A 19,842-nucleotide genomic window follows, 5' to 3' on the forward strand; every position below is an offset into this window, starting at 1 on the left:
AAAGGGAGCGCTGAGAGCCTGGGATGCATACAGGCTCTGCTCAGCGCTTCCTTTAAATAATATTTTTTTTCTTGAATTCCCCCTCTAGAAACTAGGTGCGCCTTATGATCAGGTGCGCCTTATGGAGCGAAAAATATGGTACCTATTTTTGTAAAGTATTAGTAAACAGAAAGAGGGGTGGAATTTTCAGGAGGTCAGAGGTATTTATTCTGTTAAGTGTTACGTGGTGCGTGTGTGTGTGTTTGTTTCATCGTCTACTATTTGCTGTGTTCAGAGAGTACTACTTCAGTGTTGACAACTTGGAACGAGATTTTTTCCTGAGACGGAAAATGGATACAGAAGGCTTTCTTCCCATCACTCTGATTGCCAGTTTCCATCGGGTGCAGGCCTTGACTACAGATGTTGGCCTCATAATTAAGGTAAAAAATTACCCTGTGTTTCTTATTTGGGCTACTTGTAGTGGAGTGCTGGGCAGTCAAGACTGAAATGCGCTTTTCAGACCCTTGGGCATGTCCTGATATACCTCAGAGCAAGATGATCAAAGCAGAATGGCAAATGTCTAAGCAGACTTGTGTTCTTTGCAGTTATGCAAAAGGTAGTTCATGCATTCTGCCAACTGCATGCTTGCAGTTTTCAGGATGCAGTTGCATTTTGAAGACTGAGGCTTTAAACAGCTGTAAAACAGGGCTTGCAGCTCTGTTCTGCATTGATATTATTTGCATACTTCTGCTGGGATTTCTCTGTCTGCACAATCAAGGGTGTTAGAGAACTTTTTTTGTAAACAAACAATGGTCTGGAGAAAAAGGAAGGTGAACCTTTATATGCAGTATTAAATATATGTCTCTGTTTCTGTGGGGAGTAGGGAGAGGGTATGTGGGAGGAAGAGAAGGGAATCTTACTTTAGTATTAATGCTGACAGTGATTGTTTTTCAGGCATTGAAAGACAGCAAAGTGGTAGAGATTGTGGATCAGAAAATCCGGAGAAAGGAAGAACCAGAAAAATGGCCTTTACCTGGCCCTCCCATGACAGACTATGCACAGACTGACTTCTCTCAGCTCATCAACTGCCCAGAGTTTGTGCCCAGGCAAAGCTTCCAAAAGGAAACAGGTCTGTTGATAGTGTTTTAGAAACTATCCAAGCAGTTTTATTTGTGTTGGTGATGATGAATTTGAGACCAGGGCACCATTATGTATCTTGTATAATGGTTAGCAAAACTTCAGCTTTACTTAACTAACACGTGCACACAAAGTTGACTGCACTGTTCTATCAAGAGTTTCTTGAACATGTAATGTGTACATCCTGTTTTTTAGTTCTCAAATGTTTTGGCTCCTGAACGACTGAAACCCGGAAGTGACTCTTCCGGTTTTCGAAAGTTCTTTTGGAAGCCGAACATCCGATGGGGCTTCCGATTGGCTGCAGCCAATCAGAAGCCGCACTTTGGAAGCCGAACAGACTTCCGGAACTGATTCTGTTTGACTTCCAAGGTACGCCTGTATTGCTATCCAGTCATGTAGATAATGGGTGATCTCAATCCATTAGGAGACAGATTCTTCTAAGAAATATAATGTCTGATTCCCTTTGTGCTGGCTTTGAGAGCTTCTTGGAAATATAATTGATCAAGATCTTGAAAGGTACAGCCCTATGCCTCACACTCAAGTTGAGTGTGTTGTGTGTTGCTGAGCTGGCATTGTGTTCTGTTTTGTTCTTGGTGTATGCCTGATGAGCACAGTATTGGCCAGCAAAGCTGTTTTAAATGGTGAAGGGAATATTAAATACTAGTCCCCAAGGTAAAGAGGAGGAACCTTAGGCAGCTCGCTGTGGCCAGTTGACAAAATAATTTGCCAATAAAATTGCTTATATCTGAGCTGAATCTATAGCTCAGCAGTTCCCAACCTTTCTGGGGTTGTGTACCCCTGTGGGAATCTGATGAAAACTATGGAACACCTCCCCAGAAAAATACACACACACACAAAACAATTTATTTTTTGCATTGGAATTTTTGTATGTTACTGGTTCACCCCCTGAAGCCCTCCATCAACCACCTAGGGGTTCCATGGACCTCCACAGGTTAAGAACACCTGATCTAAGACGTCTGCTATTTCAGTGACTTAAATATTGAGCTTGAGGATGTGGACAAATTGCTTTGCAGCTTGAGACCAACCACTTGCGTTTTAAATCCATATACATCTTCGCTGAGTAAAAGTGCTAGAGGAGGGCTGGCTGTTTGGATTGCAGAGACTGTTAATGCTTCTCTGGATGAGAGCTGCTTTCTAACTCCATTAAAGGAAACAGTTGTAAGGTTTTTATTGACAAAGCCCCCCTTGGATACCACCACTCTTGGTAGTTATTGGTTAGTCTAACTTAATTTCTGGTGCTCATTTTTTCTGACCATTAAAATTGCACTTCCTTCCAGTTGATTTCTAGGTCCAGATAAAGGTGCTGGCTAATAACTGTAATAACACCTTAAGTGGCTTGGGGCCAGGATATTTCAACAGCTTCTGTATGAACCTCCCCATCAGTTACAGTAATCTTTAGCATAGCTCTTCCATGTATTGCACCACCAAGGCAGGTGCGCTAGGTGGAGATACAAGCATTTATTGTTGTTATAGCGCTCTCATTTTTTAACTCCTTCCCAAGGATGGTTAGACTGGCCCCTTCTGTGTTGTGCTTCAGGCAGGTGGTGAAAACATTTTATATATTTCTAGCATTCTTCCCTGTAGAGAAATGGGAGTCTCAGCTGGTGAAAGGAAAACCACTGAATATCATAATTAGCCAGGGCTATGTAAGGCTCAGGCAAAAATTCTAAGGATCATATAATAGAACCAACAATTTTTCATGAGTGCTTAATACAAATTAAGTAGAAAATATGTAAATAGCCAAAGCTCTTCCACTCATCTCAGATGTTCATGATAGTTCTGTAAAGGGAGGTGAAAGTTGCCACCCGTACTCAACCGATACTATTCACAGCACCGGGCTTATCCTTGTTGGGTGTTTTGTAAAGGGCTGTTGCCTGCATGTACAGATATTTATCTTTTACTAAAATACCATGTTACAGAATCTGCTCCTGGGTCTCCCCGCTCTGCTAGTCCTGTGCCAACGAAGACAGAGGAAGTTAGTAATCTGAAGACAATGCCCAAAGGCCTTTCTGCCAGCCTGCCAGACTTGGACTCTGAAGCATGGATTGAAGTGAAGAAGAGGCCTAGGCCTTCTCCAATCAGACCCAAGGTAGTTGGTGAATTGCATTAGCTGACATCCTCATGTATGTCAGTCCTACAAATGGACACATTTAATGCTGGGCAGAAGACATAGGAGGTTCTAGAACAGGGGTCAGCAAACTTCTTCATCAGGGGGCCAGTCCACTGTCCCTCAGACCTTGTGGGGGGGCAGGCTATATTTTGAAAAATAGAAATACCCTGCAAGCCGGTCCTGCAGCTGCCTCTGGACCTGGAGGAGGAACACACACTGCATGTGCTCAGGAGCACGTCTCAGCACCACCTGCTCACCGGCATTGTTGACAAGCAGCAGCTGTTCCATCAGCCTGTCCCTGTGGAGCTCCCAGGCGGTATGCACCACATGCTGTGGCCCGTCGTCCGAGGCCAGGTCTGTGGGCAGGCAGCGCATGCAGAGCGCCAGGCAGGCAGTGTGCAGCTCATCCTCCAGCTCGGCTGCGGAGCATGCCACCAGCAGCAGCGCTGAGCCAGGCACAGGGCCAGCATGCGTGCCAAGCTCCAGCTGAAGCCCCACGATGCGCCCATCACAATGCCCATGGCACGGCTCAGACCTGCCGCCCGCCCGCTGGCCTCTCCATCCATGGCCGCGCCAGATTTACCTCAGTGTGTGCGTGGCGAGGCTTCGGGTTGGCTGCAGGAACTTCCAATCTGAAGCCGCGCCAGCGTCACTGCCCGCCCAGAGGCGTCCGCGGCTTCTTTTCAAGGAAATGCCACGCCGGTTTAGCTCAGTGCGGGGACTGACTGAGCGGGCGGCAGGGTCTGCAAGCTGGATTTACGAGCCTGGTGGGCCGCATCCGGCGCCCGGGCCATAGTTGCCAACCCCTGTTCTAGAGCGTTTATGTGGCACTTTCTCCCCTTAGTTGTGTCAAGGGAGATGGTGTTTCTGCTCTTTCCCAAAAGAGTTATTCCTTCACACAAACTACATCATAATTCCATCTATCCTTTTTCTGTAATTTGTACTATTGAATTTTGTGAGGTTTAGATGCTGGTTCACGTCTCTTGGAGTTATAGCTGCCCAGGGTTCTGCTTTAAGGCCCCAAGGCTGGTTTGCTATACTTGAAGGATGAACATCTATGAAAGGGTTGCTGTGCCTGGAGGATCATGATGGGTGGAAGATGGTCATATGGTGGGCTGGGCTTTATGTGACTAGGGTGTGTTTGGTTTCTTAGGCGTTGACCTTTGTTTTGAGGTTGAACCTTTGCCTGTCTTGTTTTGCTGCATAGGATCCCCTAGATAAGTCTTCTGTGATCAGTGTCCCAGCAGCTTCTGTCTTAACAGCATTATCTATTTTGAAACCAGAAACCAGAAGAATCCAAAACGCCAGTGAAGCAGAAAGATCAGGATGAGCCTGAGGAGCTGGACTTCATGTTTGATGAGGAGATGGAACAGATGGATGGCCGAAAAAACACCTTTACAGATTGGTCAGATGAGGATTCAGACTACGAAATTGATGACAGAGACGTGAATAAGATTTTGATTGTAACACAGACACCCCCTTATCTGCGCCGGCATCCGGGGGGAGATAGAACAGGCAACCACACATCCAGGGCGAAGATGAGCTCAGAGTTGGCTAAGGTGATCAATGATGGGCTGTACTACTATGAGCAGGACCTGTGGACAGAGCAGTTTGAGCCAGAGTACTCTCAGATAAAGGTGAGAACCAGGGGTGCACCACCTTAGCGCAAACAAAAATGGTTGTGTTCTGAGAGCGGGAAAAGGAGTTGTGCGTACTGTGTCTTGATCATATTTTTAGTTCAATGGTGGTTTAATTTTCACAATTTATGAGATAATATTACTTGTGCCTTGCGCAAAAAGTATTAAATCACTTGCCAACCCACCTATATGTAACTGAGTTGGGAGCATTGCAAGCAGTGGATCTGACAAGCATCTGTTTGCCCTGGGAACATAACTAACATGCAAGTTGTCTCTTCTACCTTTTTCTGCTTCCTTTGTGTGGAAGTGACTGATGAAAGAAGATAGAATTGGAACCAGCAGTCATTAACTATGTTCCTATATGCTTTTATCTTGAGTATGAAAGTATTGTTCAATTTCTTTTATTGTATCTTTTTCAATATATGTATAATATATGATAACCCTGGTTATGGATTCCAAACAATAAGTACCACCACCTATTTGTAAGAAGTCTTCACACTACATAAATGTTTCCTTCCACCTTGCATCACACCCATGCCTTGCTTTTTTGTTACTTAGGCCTAGTTTTAAAGATGATTCTGGACTTGCTGAAAAATAATACATGTGCAGTTTTGACAATGTGTTGTTTAGAATCTGAATTGACAGTACTTGTGCATGCCATGTTATCATGCTGGCATTGCAGGCTTTCTGGTCCCTGACAAACTAACATGTTTTGGCATACTCTTGTTTATATACATCTGAGTATGTGTAGTATCAAACAGGTAATATTCTCCCCTCCCAAACATTTCTGATGTATTGTTTAAACTGGCCCTTAATTTTCAGCCTTTATTCTGCCATTGTGCTTGCAACCTATTATGCCTCAAATGCTTTCACGTGCTGTCTTGTCTTCCTCTCTGGAGCAATTGCTTTTAAGACTTTCTGTTGTGCTGTTGTCTCATCTTCCCTTGCTTGGGGTGGTGAATTTTGGCAATGCTGACTTTTTAGGTGCAAAATTATATGAGTGTAGTCCATAGGCACATACTGGATGAGGACTTTGTCTCCTTAACCCCTTGCAATTTTATGCCACTTGTTTGTTAAGACTTTATTTGAACCCTGCTCGTTCTAGCTCCGGAATCTGTATTCACTCAGTGAAACAGTGCCTCTGAGCACATGCCAAATGCCATTCACTTTTCCACTGAGTAATCCGGGTAAGGAAGAAGGGCTTTCAGGCTTACCAGCCAGCGGATTGTGGTGCCTCTTATTTTCAGAAATGAATAGCTGCCAGAGGTAATTGCTCAGTTGCTTCCCAGAGGGAGCTCTTGCAACATTTGAGAGCATGCAAAGACCAGCTACTAAACACAGACCTACAACTTAAATATGCAGTCCTTATTAAGGCTGGCCTTGGATGATCTGGTGGCAGATGTTTGAGATGGGAACATAGAGTTGCTGCTGAAGGGACTGCAGCTGTTCAGTGCTGGCTGCAGCAAATCAGAGAATCCTTCTGTATTTCCTACTTGAGGGCTTACTTTACAAAAAGATGTTCAGGACCAAGCATACTATACATTTTGCTTCTTGCTTCACAGAGAGGAATTATGTTAGGTGTGGCTGCCTAAGGAGGCTTTGTGGAGCATTTACAGATTACTAGAAGGTGTTTCCTAAAGTGCAATTTGAAATTGCAAGTTACCGTAACTACAGGCCTCACTGGCCTGTGGGTGCAAGGCCTTCTTGTAAATGAAAAACATGGGAGAGAAATATGCAGAACCATCTCTCCTCCTCTGGCTCAAACTCCCATAATTGATTGCTCTTGCCCCACTTTCCCTGTTCTGGCTCTGGCTGTGTATACACACCAGACTTAAAACACATGGTTTCTCCCATGCAGAATGCTGAGAACCAGTTTGTTGTGGGTGCTGGGAATTGGAGCTGTGGGGGAGGGGTAAACTATAGTTCCCGGAATTCTTTAGGCTAAGCCATGTACTTTAAATGTAGGGTGTGGTACTGGAAGTGAGCTGGAAATAAAGAGGAGTAGTAGAAATAACAATGGGACGCAGGTGGCGCTGTGGGTAAAAGCCTCAGCGCCTAGGGCTTGCCGATCGAAAGGTCGGCGGTTCGAATCCCTGCGGCGGGGTGCGCTCCCGTCGTTCGGTCACAGCGCCTGCCAACCTAGCAGTTCGAAAGCACCTCCGGGTGCAAGTAGATAAATAGGGACCGCTTACCAGCGGGAAGGTAAACGGCGTTTCCGTGTGCGGCTCTGGCTCGCCAGAGCAGCGATGTCACGCTGGCCACGTGACCCGGAAGTGTCTTCGGACAGCGCTGGCCCACGGCCTCTTGAGTGAGATGGGCGCACAACCCTAGAGTCTGGCAAGACTGGCCCGTACGGGCAGGGGTACCTTTAGTAGAAATAACAGCCTGAGGGAGGGCTAGGCTGTGCGCTTCTTTTACGAAAATAAAAATGTGTCTACCATCTCCATACCTATTTTGGCTTGGTTATGCTTACCAAACTCTGCACATGGGGGTCTGTATTTCTGAGTTGTAATGAATCCTCCTACAGGCAATGACTTGTGCTCATTCAAAGCCCACACAAGTTGCTGCAACTCGGAAGTGGTCTCAAAAAGGGGTGGCGCATAACAGAGCAGACTTGCATGTGCTCCACAGATGTGCGCAGGGCAGAAATGCAACCTCTGCACAAAACGGTTGTTTTCTGTATATTCTCTATATATTCTTAAGTCAACTCAATATACAGTGGCCTCTAGTATGTCTGAGTTCCACGTATAATTATTTCTAATCTGCACCCCGTTTTTATTGTTGGGTCTCAGCTGACCGACTGGTTGTCTCCATGACTGGGATTGTTAATGAAAGCTTTGTCTCCTGATGAAGAAAGCTTTGCCTCAGAAGAAGTTTTGTGTGATGTGGGTGGCTGTTTCACCAGATTTTTTTTAAAAGTTGCAACCATCTAGTGGACTCACTTGTAGATTTTGTCACACTTGAAACTGGTGCATTGTTCTTTAACACATGTAGCCTGTGATTTGCCATTTCCTGGGGTGGTGGGTGGGGAGGGGAAAAACATGAAACAAGGAATAATAAGCTATATTTTATTTTATTTATTATTATTATGTATCCTACCACCTCCAGATACGTGTTTCATTTCTCTGTGATTCCTTCTTCCCCCAAATGCAGCAAGAAGTAGAGAACTTCAAGAAAGTCAATATGATCAGCCGAGAACAGTTTGACACTTTGACTCCTGAGCCTCCCATTGATCCAAATCAGGAAGTTCCTCCAGGACCACCAAGGTTCCAACAAGGTAGGAGACCAAACCCTTTGCAGAATGCTCAGCGTTATCATTTCACTTGCAGGAGGGTCTCGCCCAATAACACTTCCAACCATTTAAGTTACATTTCCATGTTCTCTTATCTGCTCTGTTATTCCAGAGTTTGGACGTGTTAAGTCTAGCAACTAGAATTACTTCAGAGTTGTGAGATTTGGTGCCCCAAAATTGAGGGAACATTTATTGAGGATAAATGTAAATATTTAATTGGGACTGTAAAGATTTAATTGGGAATGAAATATAAAAACCTGTTTGTATTTGTGTGTGTGTGTGTGTGTGTTGGTTGATACTGTGTTTTAATGTTGTATCTATGTATATATTGTACAGGAAGTGTGCGTGTGTGTATATATGTATATATTTCAGTGGTTCATATGACCATGCTGGTTAAAATAACAACAAATAGGAAGTTACTCTAGTATGTTTCTTATCTTTACAGTCCTTATCCATCGTTTTGGTGGTGCTTTTATTTTTTATTTTTTAAGCACTCCCTGCCCCCCCCCACCGGAAACTTATTCACTATAATCAGTGCTATTTTTCTAGAAAAAGAGGTGCCAGAACTCACCATGAACTTCCTCCCTTGTTCTCTTACAATGGCAATGGTGCCCATCTGAGAGGTGCCAGAACTGAGTTCCAGTGAATTCCGGCTGGAAAAAAAGCCCTGACTATAATTTATTTTCCCTTGCGGCAGGTTATTAAGAGTCAGAAAGAAGTGTGTTTATGTGGATGTTGGACATATATGCAGGAGAAGCTATAGAGATTTTGGTGTTGTTTTTTTTAGTTCCTACAGATGCTCTGGCAAATAAGCTCTTTGGTGTGCCAGAGCCTTCAACCATTGCCCGATCTTTGCCAACAACTGTGCCAGAATCCCCAAACTATCGCAATGCCAGGACTCCCAGGACTCCTCGCACACCTCAACTGAAAGACCCAACACAGACGCCCCGTTTTTACCCAGTGGTTAAGGAAGGCAGGTTGATAGATGCCAAGGTAAGTCTTGCATACCAAAAGCTTTGCCTGTGCCAAATGCATGTGATTATGCTCAGTGTATTTGTGATTCTTCTTGACTTGGAGACCGTAAGAAATACCAGTCTCCATTATGTCAACTGAGCCCTTGCTTCTTACAGACGCCCCGGAAGAGGAAGACACGGCACAGTTCAAATCCTCCAATGGAATGTCATGTTGGTTGGGTGATGGATTCCCGGGAGCATAGACCTCGAACTGCATCCATAAGGTACTACAAAGACAGGCAGTTGATAATTCTCAGTGAAGTTTTAAAACAGGTGGCGGGGGGGGGGGCATTAGATACAGATGAAAACAGATTTATTTTTTATTTTTTAAAAGTTCTGGTTTTTTCACCCCCCCTTCTCCATATTAACTTAGTTTTCAGCATTTTCTCAGAAACATGCTTGCAGTCAGAGAAAATCCCCTTCTGAAGTTTAGTTGAACCTTATGTCATTTCTGTAGCGTTCTGAATCCTTTAGTAATGTTTCTGAGTGCTTCTCTGACTCAAGTGTTTTCTCCTTGCTCAGTTCCAGCCCCTCAGAAGGCACACCAGCCATTGGCAGCTATGGCTGCACTCCACAATCGTTGCCCAAGTTCCAGCACCCCTCCCATGAACTCCTCAAGGAGAATGGCTTCACACAACATGTCTACCACAAGTATCGCCGGCGCTGCCTTAATGGTGAGTTGTATAGATACACTTGAAGTTGTCTAGATGCTTGGCTTTTATGCAGGCCTTGATAGCAGTCAAGCTGGTGCTGAAGACAGCAATCATTTTTCTTAGTACAGTCAACTCATAACTTAACTCATGCAATTTCAGCTTTATGCAGCTGGAAGCCTGCCAGTTGAAATCACACAAATTAAATGCACAGAAGGCAGGGAGCTTGAAAGCTTTTTGTGCAGGGTTTCCCAATGTGAGAGTAACTTTTAAGCGCTCTGCCTTGCTCTGAGAGGCTCTTGTGAGATCTTGTGTGGCTGTCCAAGATCTTGTGAGAGCCTCCTGCAGCCTGGAAGGGCCGGGGGCATGGAGGATGACCTGTTTGGCATGCTGGCTCCAGAAGGTAAGATTGCTTATGCAGGAGCGATTTCAAGGGGTTATTCTGACTATGCCCACTACCCCCAGAACGTAACCCATGCGTAAGATGTGAGTTGACTGTAAGGCAAATGCTAGAACTGTATGTTTATGATATAGTATACTTCCTGAATGGGAATGATAGACTCACCAGAGCAGGAATAGCTGGTGCTCCTCTAGCAGAATGTGAGCAGATAATCAGATGGCATCCAAAACTTGCATTCTTGGGTCTGTTTTGCAGCACACTGTCCGGTGCTGAATTTAGCTGCTTTTCAGCATTTCTGAAGAAGTTTAGTGATCTGTGAGCAGCACATCTGCATGATCTACAGCAGGCATGGACTCTAGTAATCTGGAGGGAGGACACCTGTGTTCTACACAGTTCTGTGACAAGAATGTGACAGAGTTGGTTATATTATATGATGTTTGAAGCCTTGCAAATCTAGTTTCTCCTTAATTTTAAAGCCATTCTATTTCCAGTAGTCATAGGATAGTTTCAAAGGTAGCTAGTCTTTGCTCCTTGCAGAATGATGACGTAGACTAAAGGAATGTCTACATATACTTGACTCCAATATGGAAAAGGATCGGGCATTCCCTGTGCTAAAGAATAAATAGAATACCAGTGGTTTTTTTCCTTGAAAGGGGAGATACTACGATGGAATCATGGAGAACCAGGGGATTTTATGATCCCCACTTTCAGGACAGGATGCAGTGTTTTAATTTGGGTGTACCATAAGCTGGTTCTTATGAGGTTTGCCTCTTTCCCCTTGAACAGAGCGGAAGCGACTGGGCATTGGTCAGTCCCAGGAGATGAATACGCTCTTCAGATTCTGGTCGTTTTTCCTTCGTGATCATTTCAACAAGAAAATGTACGAAGAGTTCAAGCAGTTGGCCTTGGAAGATGCAAAGGAAGGGTACAGGTAGGTTCTTGTGTCTTCAGAGCACCACCATAAGGTGGCTTGCATATTAAAGGATGGAAAGGAGAAATGTGGGCTAGCTTAAATTGGTGGATATGGGGGAGCCCTTGTCTTCTGCAGGAAACATGAGATGTGTAATTTATCGGGACTTAATCAGGAAGAGAAATGCAGCGTGGAAGGCTCTTGGGGAGGAAAAGAGTACGGTTGGAGGCAAATGTTGATGAGGTGGATGTCATGGTCTTGCAGGTATGGACTGGAGTGCCTTTTCAGATATTATAGCTATGGACTGGAGAAGAAATTCCGACTTGACATATTTAAGGATTTCCAAGAAGAAACTATAAAAGATTATGAAGCTGGTAAGTGGGGGGGTCTGACTGGCTGGTATTCCAGGGGCTTCCTTCTGTGCCATTGCAGTGGCAGTGATCTGTGAGGAATAATGCCTTGAATCGTTCAGCCTGTCTTTCGACTAAAAACATTCTTCTGTGATTCCAGACCCCTAATATAATGGGGGTTCTGAGGACATTGGGTGGTATCCAAATCTTTATTAAAGGATCTTGAACATGTTACAGCAGCCTGTCTTGTGGGGACATGATCACCCTTCTTGTTTTTAGAGAAGTCTCCCTTCCAGCAAAGGACTGGCACATTTCTTGACCCTCTTCTTTCCCTTCAGCACCACTGCTTCTAGCACTGTTTAGATACTTTTAACGTGCAGCAATTTGTAGTTGCAGAAGAGTTCGATTCTGACATTTGGCTAGATTGCCGTTGTTTATTCATTCCAGCTTTTTACCGAAACTTGATAGTTACAGCTTTCCTCCTTTTCCCTTCCACTGTTGTTAAATGAGAGATTTTGGAAACTTCTTTGATGACAGGGTCTGACTTGTGTCTGTTTTGCTCCTTGTCTTAATAGGGCAGCTTTATGGGCTTGAAAAGTTTTGGGCCTTCTTAAAATATTCCAAAGCCAAAAACTTGGACATTGATTGCAAATTGCAAGAATACCTCAGCAAATTCCGACGCCTTGAAGACTTCCGAGTGGATGTAAGTAGAAGTAACTGTTTCTTGTAGTTTTCTACTAGACACTTGTAATGGATGCATCTTGTAGACCTGCAGGGGTCCGTGGTGAATGTATCTTTTAAACAAAAGTTTACCTTAAATTCAGGTGTACAAAAAAATATAATCTCAACTTTTATAATCACATAAACAATGCAATATCTCAGTAAAGCCACCTATTTAAATCTGCTTAAAAGTTAGTTTGTCAGTTAATAAACATTTTCTGAACCCTCAATTTTTATATTTATAACTATTTATGTATCAAATAGTTATTGTGCCTATCCTTTAGCACAGAATGCATATTTAAATGCACACATTTTACAACTCATTATAAAATAAGTGTGAAATTTGAAGGATATTTGTGTTTTAATCAGTCTATTGATCTATGAGGTGTGAATGAGATCGGTTCTCTTTAAAATGGAACAAAATTCTCATCCACATTGTGTTTGAGGTAACAGACTTCCATATAACTTGATATCTCTGATGGCTCATTCCTATATGAAAGTTGGCATTCATTGTTGTGATCTTCAGGTGATTGTGCATCATTGAACAGCAGCCTAAGTCTCTCCCTGTGGTATTGCACTGAAGGGGGAGAAATTACTGCTTGAACCATCTCTTTGCTGTCTTACTGATTAAGAAATCATCTCTGGAGCCATGTGCTCTCCCACCCCCCCTCCATTTGCCCAGTTTTAGTATTGTGACCATCTTATGATTTGGTCATAGTCCACGTCCACACCAGAAATAAAAATGGGTTAATGATTCTGGCTTGAAGGCAAACTGTGGCTTATGATAACTGTAGTTTGTCCAATTCAGATGCCACAGCAAAATCTCTTTGCTGCAAACTGGTAAGTGAGGTAGAAAATCATAGTACAAAGAATGCATAAGTTCAAAGTACAGTTCCCAAGGGCAAACTTGAACCCGACTTAATTCTGTAGCCTGTGTCTAGAAGTAGTTGGTCAGATTAATTGGAAGTACAGTAGCAGCAGCATCCACTGGCACGGGGACTGATTACAGCTCTGTTGAGAGGCACAGTCCAATTCATTTCAGTTACCTCTCACATTCCTCCTCTCTCTCTCTCTCTCTCTCTCTCTCTCTCTCTCTCTCACACACACACACACACACACACACAGTCACTCCTTAAATTTCACCTCTAATATCTTCATATTGTCCATTGCCTTATATAAATGTTGCTTTAGAATCTCAAAAAAGCCTTCCTAAAAGAACACACAGGGCAGTCTTGTTACTCAGAGAGGTGTTCTTCAAAGCCTTGTATTCAGCTGACAGAACTAGAGCTAATTGTATCTGGTATTCTCACTTGTTTACCTTCTCTCCCTTTTCTATCTCTGTATGGGAGAATCTTTCATCTCCTGTACTTATCCCCAACCCAAATTGTATGGTACTTTTGCATCATTACTTTAGCTCCTATCCGCATTGTGTGTTACCTTTAGTTCAATTCCTGCTTGTTAGCTATCTTCTATTTTGTTTTTGGTGAACAACCAGGATTTGGGGAACCTTTCCTTTAAATGAAGCATGCTTGAGAGGGATGCCCAAGTGCTACATAATTATTTATTTTCTGTTTCAGCCCCCTATAGGGGAAGAAGGTGGCCACAAGAGATACCCAGCAGCATTGGGAGTCGATGGAAGGAAGCGATACCCATCTCAGTCTTCCAGCAAACCTGTCACCCAGACCCCATCCCATCAAGTCTCTGTCTCATCCAACCAAGTCCCCACCTCATCTAGCCAGCCTGTGCAGGAGGATGCCAAAAACCTGAGCCAGCCACATGCAGTTTCTACAGCGACTGTAGAAACGCAAACAATAGGGAAATAAGACACACCAGAACTTCCAATGGAAAGGGGGCAGGGACACTTGAGGGAGTTGGAATGTGGGCATCCAAAACCAGGCTGCTTACCAGAGGTGGGGACTACAACGCACACAATTTCTCTTGTTGGCTGGGAAAACAAGACGAAGCAAGCTGAAAGCATCCTTTTCTTCGCTGTGATTAAGTTACTGATTGGAGCCACATCCACACATTTTCACGTCTTAGCGCCTTTCTGGGGTAGGGTTGGGAAGGGGGAGATTTTTATAAATATAAATATATATATATCTATATCAAGTTTTAAATTATTGATAGAAGTTTGTTTGGATAAACCAAAACAATTCTGCATCATGCGGCGACATGATCCAGCTCCTCCTCATCCCACCGATCAACTATGCAGCCCACTTGAAAGAAGCTGGAGGCGGTGGGCCGGACAGTGTGGTTCCATTTGGAATTTGCCTTCGGCTTTCTAAGTCCACCAGGCGCCTGTCATTCTGGTTATGACAATGCACAAGGAGTCCCTTTACCACCATCACAAGTATCACTTCTGTTACGGCTTCCCTTCCATGCTGCACACCTTTTCCATCACAGACTTGACTACTGGAAGTCAACCAAAGGACCCTAACTGAACATGGGCCCACCTCGCATTGGGCTCGCCCAGTTCCTTTGTGTGATGGGTAGAACATAAACTCGCACAGTGTCTCCCCTCACATAGGAATGCTACTCTCATGATGAGACTTTGCTAAAACAGCTTTCTCTTACACAACAAAACAAAAACAAAAAACCCCCACAAAAAACTTGTTTTAAAAAAAAGTCTGTCTTTGCTTCCTTCCTTGAAAATAATAAGTTGCCTTATTGTGGAGTTGGGAAATTGGAGGCATCCCTGACTTCTCTGAGCAAATTTGGAACATGGCATCTGCTTGGGACTCATCCGGGCTGTGATAATACCTACTGTTTCCCTGTCCAGTAGTGACTCTTGTCTGCAATGGCTGGTGATCTCCCCTCTGACCCAGCTGTGATTTGCATCGACTGGAACAGTACTGTTGATTTCTAGGTGAATGTTGTCTCAAGCCACCTAGACAGTTTATCTCTGGAGAAGGGGGTACTGGAGCACTAAAATCTAAGACTTCTGCTATTGTGTAGTTGGTGCTGATGTAAATGTGTCAACTTTTCTAGTGCCCTTCCTGCTACAGCAACTACACATGCTATTGCCTCACTCAGACCTCCAGGTGCACTGCCATTTTCCTCCCTCTCCCACCAGGGCAGGCCAGGCCAGGCCAGGAACTAGCCTGTTGATCTCATGAACTCTTCCTATCCCATGGTAGGCAGGCAAATGTGCCAGGAATAGGTAATTGCACAGAGAAGATCCACTGGCACACATCCTTGCTCTTTAATATATATGGTTGAAGAATGTGTGTACAGAGAAATGAGCTTTAAAGCAAACAAGGTGGGATTTTTGTGTGTGGTGGTTTCCAAAAAAGAGGTGGCTTGCTAAGTGTTAACTTCCCTATGCAGGCCCTCCCTTTCTGTAGACTCTTGAATTACTGGCATGCTAGCCTGCCTGCCTGCCTTCCCTGGGTTGACCATGTAGCCACGGAGGACCCAGCTGTGTTTAGACTCTTCTCTAGCTACCAACACCTTGACTGTCTTGCATCATGAAATCACTTCATGTATTGGAACCATGTCCACTCATCCTGTGTCATAGAACTTTATACAAAGCACCATGATTGACTTAACTGCTCTTGGGTTAACTGCTTGGAACTAAGTCTGAGACTATTGGCAGTGTGTGGCTGCATGGCTCTTGACATCTTAAAAGCAGCTGGTACTGGAGCTATAGAAGTGAACTTCAGAGAAGATGGAAGCATATGTGTACAGACAACTTGTTTCTGACAACATGCTTTATTGTTTGCTACATTTTGTTATATTGCCTAATGTACTGTCCCTGTTCTGCAAGCCAGAGATTTTAGTAGGAGATGGAAGAGCTGCGATTGCTTGGTCATTATGCCACCTAAGCTTGCCCTGTGACTCTAAAGAGGGATGAATGGTGGTGGGGATGAATGGTGGTGGCAATATTTCTATGTGGTCCTACACACAATGGCCTGGCTCCAAACAGTCTCCACCCTTCTTTCCCAGTAATGCATGATGCTGGAGGCACTTCCATGATGCTGGAGGCTAATACCTTCCTATCTGCAGCCACTCACATGCTCTGCTCTGGAGGATCCCACAGCCTTTTCTGAGTGTGGAGACTTATTGCCATAAAGGGTGCGAAGGAGCACCCTTACGCTACTTTGGATCCTAGACCATTGTTAGGGGTGGGGAGAGGAAGAGAGGTGTGTCATCAACACACATTTTAGAGGTTACATTCTAGGCCTGTTTCTCAGATTTTTAACATGCTGCAAAGAGTGTGGCAATGAGGCCTGTGTCAGGTAAGGATGTTTTTATTCCCAGCCAGTTGGAGCAACACTTTTTTACTTTAGGAATGCAGGGGATATGATGCTAGGGCGGTTGGTTGATTTCTGTCACTCCTCTTCTAGGATGTTGGTACTGCAGATGTAGATAATTGAGAACATGGGCCTTACTGCCTTAGGAGAGCCTGTTGTGTCTAGCTAATGTTATTTCATTTTAGCTGTGTCAAGCATGCTATTAATGGGAGTTTGTTATGGAGCAGTCTTGGGTGACCATGCAGTTAACTTGTGCCCTGTGGTTCTAGTTTTTTGCTGCATAAGTTGTGATCCTGTATTATATCAAACCCTCAGCCTCTCATTGTGGTACCATTAAAAGACATGAGCATTTCACCAGGTGTGGCAGAATACCCACTGTGAGCTTCGCCAAGTGCATTGCAGTAGCAGAACCATGTTAACATGGAATTGGCAGTCAGAACTACTGCTGTCTTCTAATTTCGCTAGTACAACATGGTGCAATGAAGCTGCTTTTCTTGTTTGGCAGGATTTCAATTGGTAATGGGCTGAAATCCTAACTTTTGTAACTTGATCACAATTCAGTTTTGAATAAGGCAAAGCATGTATTGGGGAACTGCTGCTTGTGAGACAGGAGTATGTGTTCAGGCTTGATGACATAGTGAGATTAACCAGAGCATTTTTGTTTAAAGGTTTCATCTTTGAAAGGAAATGGTCTTTGAACTTTCATCCAAGTGGCGATGAGTGCTGAAGTCTTGCTCTAAAAGTGGTTTGTCTGTTTCATTTCAGTGATAAGCTGCTTGTCTTTGCTGATGAAGAACTGAAGGCAAACAATTGTTGGTGGTGTAGAAAAGCATTCTGGTGTGGTATAGGAGATCAGTTAAGGATGCAGGGTTAGTTTGTGGAAAGAGGAGATAAGAATCTCATATTGATTCCTCTGTGGATGTCCCAGGATATACCATGAAATTGGACCACAAAGTTCTTACCTACCGTTCAAGCGACAAGCTGAAGGTACTTGCTTACTTGAAGGGAGCGTAGCCTTTTGGAACCTTGATGGGTCAGTCTCCTGCATCATCTTGATATGACAATGGCCGCATGTGTTTGTAGACACGTTACTGTTAGTATGCACATCCAGTGCCTTGGCTGTTCAGTGCCAGAAAGTCATAGCATTATTCCTATAAAGATGGTATCCAGCTTTCTGTGTGGGTGTTGGTACACTCAGTTTTCACCACCCTGGTTCAAAGTTTCCCTACACTTTGGGAAGAGAGTATAGTAACGATTTTGCTTCAATGTTATGTCTTGGTTTTTAAAGCAGACCAAGTCAGTGGACACTGGTATCCTGTCCCTCAAACATATGCAGTCGTAGTTCTAGTCGTGTTGTTTTTAGGAAGCCACCAGCTATTGCCCAATGTATGAGACTTAGGTTAAAACAGAAAGTGTTTCCCAGTGGGAACTCAAGCAGTCTTATAGGTAAGCAGTAACTTTAAAGAAGTGTCATCCTGGGTAGCTGACCTCTGGGCAGGGTAATAGGGTGGGGGTCTGAAATCTGGTTTAGGACATACAGGGAAAGTAAGTGACCTTTATTAGGTGTTGGTGCTCAGTCTGTCCTTAGCCCCATTCTGCTCCTTCTCCCACTTTTGCAGCTGTTGGGTTGCTCCAGTTCTGTACTTGTCCATCTTGCTTCTAGTTGGTTAGTTGAATGTACCGTTAACACATGACACAGTAACCTCAGTACTCTGCCATAACATTTGTGTTGTTGTTTTTAATAGAGTAATGGGATGGGAGCCATCTTTCATGCCTTGCTCATTTTTCTTTTAAGCAAAAAACAATCAAATCTGTTAACGCAGCAAACTCTGCCATGCTCTATTATCTCTCCATATGGATCCTCTTCTGAAACTTGGATTTGTCAATAACTTTTTAAAAATCAGCTAGGTTTTTAGAAGGGATGGGTAGCTACATTGTTAAATGCCTCAGTTATTTTTTTTAATCAAATTTCATATATGAGTGGTTTTATGGGGGGGTGGCGGGAAATTTCATCTCAGCAACATGGGTTTGGACAAAGTGGTTTTTTAAATTAAAAAATTCTAAGGATAACATTTCTGTTAGTTTACATTTTAACTTTCTGAAGACACTTGAACATAGGACCGATGTATCTGTGATGAGGACACCCTATGGTTGGAAGCATCAAAAGGGCATGGGTTTAACCATCTTTTTTTGGTTTTACAGACTTTGTTTTTCCAAGTCTGGCCTTCTGTTGCCCTTCTTTTTTGTTTATTTCCTCAATGGTATTGTTCCTGTATCTATTTGTCCTCCTTCCCAGAATATAGATCTTGGTACAACAGGGTGGTCTGGGTCACTGATATCCTTTGGAAAATGGATTTCAGTGTCCTTGGCAGAAGCTTTTGCCCACCAGAGCCTTCCTGCTGTAGCATTGCCATGTGCTATAAAACAGGAATGGCTGAATTCTCCTATCATCGTTGGCTTTGTCCCTGCAGTGGTGCACTACCGTGGTGGTTGGGATTTCCAGCCTATGAAACTGTGACTCAGAAGTCAACACTGAGCTTTAAATGGTGGTGGTTGGAGCTTCCTTAGTGTGAAGTTGTGTTAAGCTGCTAAACAAAAAACAACCCTTCAGATGAGGAACCTGCAAAAAGATGCAATGATTGTTTTGTATAGATGTCTGATAACGCCATCACAGTCGGAAAAGAACCATCAGTTTGTTTGGTTTGCTTGCTCTGCCTGAGCAGGCTTGTATGTATTCATGCTCCAACCTTGCCCCTTCTTCTAAAACAAAACCCCAGAAGTGTTTGTAATCACTTTCAGCTGTATTTATTATTGAGAGAACTTTTAAACCAACTGTTACCGTATATCACCTGGGAGGAAAAGATCTTGTTAATATGGCCCACCATACACAATCCCATCTGTTAATAGTATGTAAATCTTAACCCATGTGCTAGGATCATCATCACATTGGGGGAGGGGGAGGGGGGGACAGGGGAAGGAAGAGGAAACAAATTGTAAAATACTTGAATGAGAGCCTGTATTATAAACAGTAATATTATTCAGAGTATCTGCTTTCTAGGCTGATGTGACTCATTATTCTAGTAGTGCTTTAGTCCTTTGTAATTTGTGGTAATTATGCTTTTTCCTTTTTAATACAAAAATGTATAAAAATAAAAACCTCAAAAGACCATGCAATTTGCACACTCTTGTTTCTACCTTGAGGCTATTTCTACTAATGGCAACCACATGTGGACCAGAGAACTGGGAGATGCATGATATGATGATGTAATGGCAGGATAAGTGTGCTAAAAATGTTACTTTTCAAGATGAATGTCCTTTTGCACTTTCAGTATTATGTACTCTAGCAAGATTCCTGGTTGCCTACGTTATT

The 19,842-nt window shown here is 43.6% G+C and overlaps 1 protein-coding gene and 1 long non-coding RNA gene across 5 annotated transcripts in view; both read left to right on the forward strand.

The window, feature by feature from the left end:
• The window catches only part of LARP1 (La ribonucleoprotein 1, translational regulator), a 65,461-nt gene extending 45,820 nt beyond the window's left edge, over positions 1–19,641 (forward strand). For all 4 annotated transcript variants that reach the window (XM_083488328.1, XM_083488326.1, XM_083488329.1 and 1 more), the window contains exons 8-19: positions 275–419; positions 934–1,108; positions 3,057–3,226; positions 4,531–4,884; positions 8,038–8,161; positions 8,964–9,169; positions 9,307–9,413; positions 9,712–9,863; positions 11,026–11,170; positions 11,414–11,523; positions 12,075–12,202; positions 13,797–19,641. In XM_083488328.1, coding sequence (XP_083344454.1) covers positions 275–419; positions 934–1,108; positions 3,057–3,226; positions 4,531–4,884; positions 8,038–8,161; positions 8,964–9,169; positions 9,307–9,413; positions 9,712–9,863; positions 11,026–11,170; positions 11,414–11,523; positions 12,075–12,202; positions 13,797–14,042 — 2,062 coding nt within the window. In that variant the 3' untranslated portion in view covers positions 14,043–19,641. The remainder of the gene's footprint in view (positions 1–274; positions 420–933; positions 1,109–3,056; positions 3,227–4,530; positions 4,885–8,037; positions 8,162–8,963; positions 9,170–9,306; positions 9,414–9,711; positions 9,864–11,025; positions 11,171–11,413; positions 11,524–12,074; positions 12,203–13,796) is intronic.
• Positions 4,915–7,754, forward strand: LOC310699920. Its single transcript, XR_014522304.1, has 2 exons — positions 4,915–6,911; positions 7,279–7,754. It is a non-coding gene; the product is annotated as an uncharacterized lncRNA (long non-coding RNA).
• Positions 19,642–19,842: the final 201 nt, after the last annotated feature.

Source organism: Podarcis liolepis (genome assembly GCF_965112155.1).
Source record: "Podarcis liolepis genome assembly, chromosome: 2".
Taxonomy (NCBI): domain Eukaryota; kingdom Metazoa; phylum Chordata; class Lepidosauria; order Squamata; family Lacertidae; genus Podarcis; species Podarcis liolepis.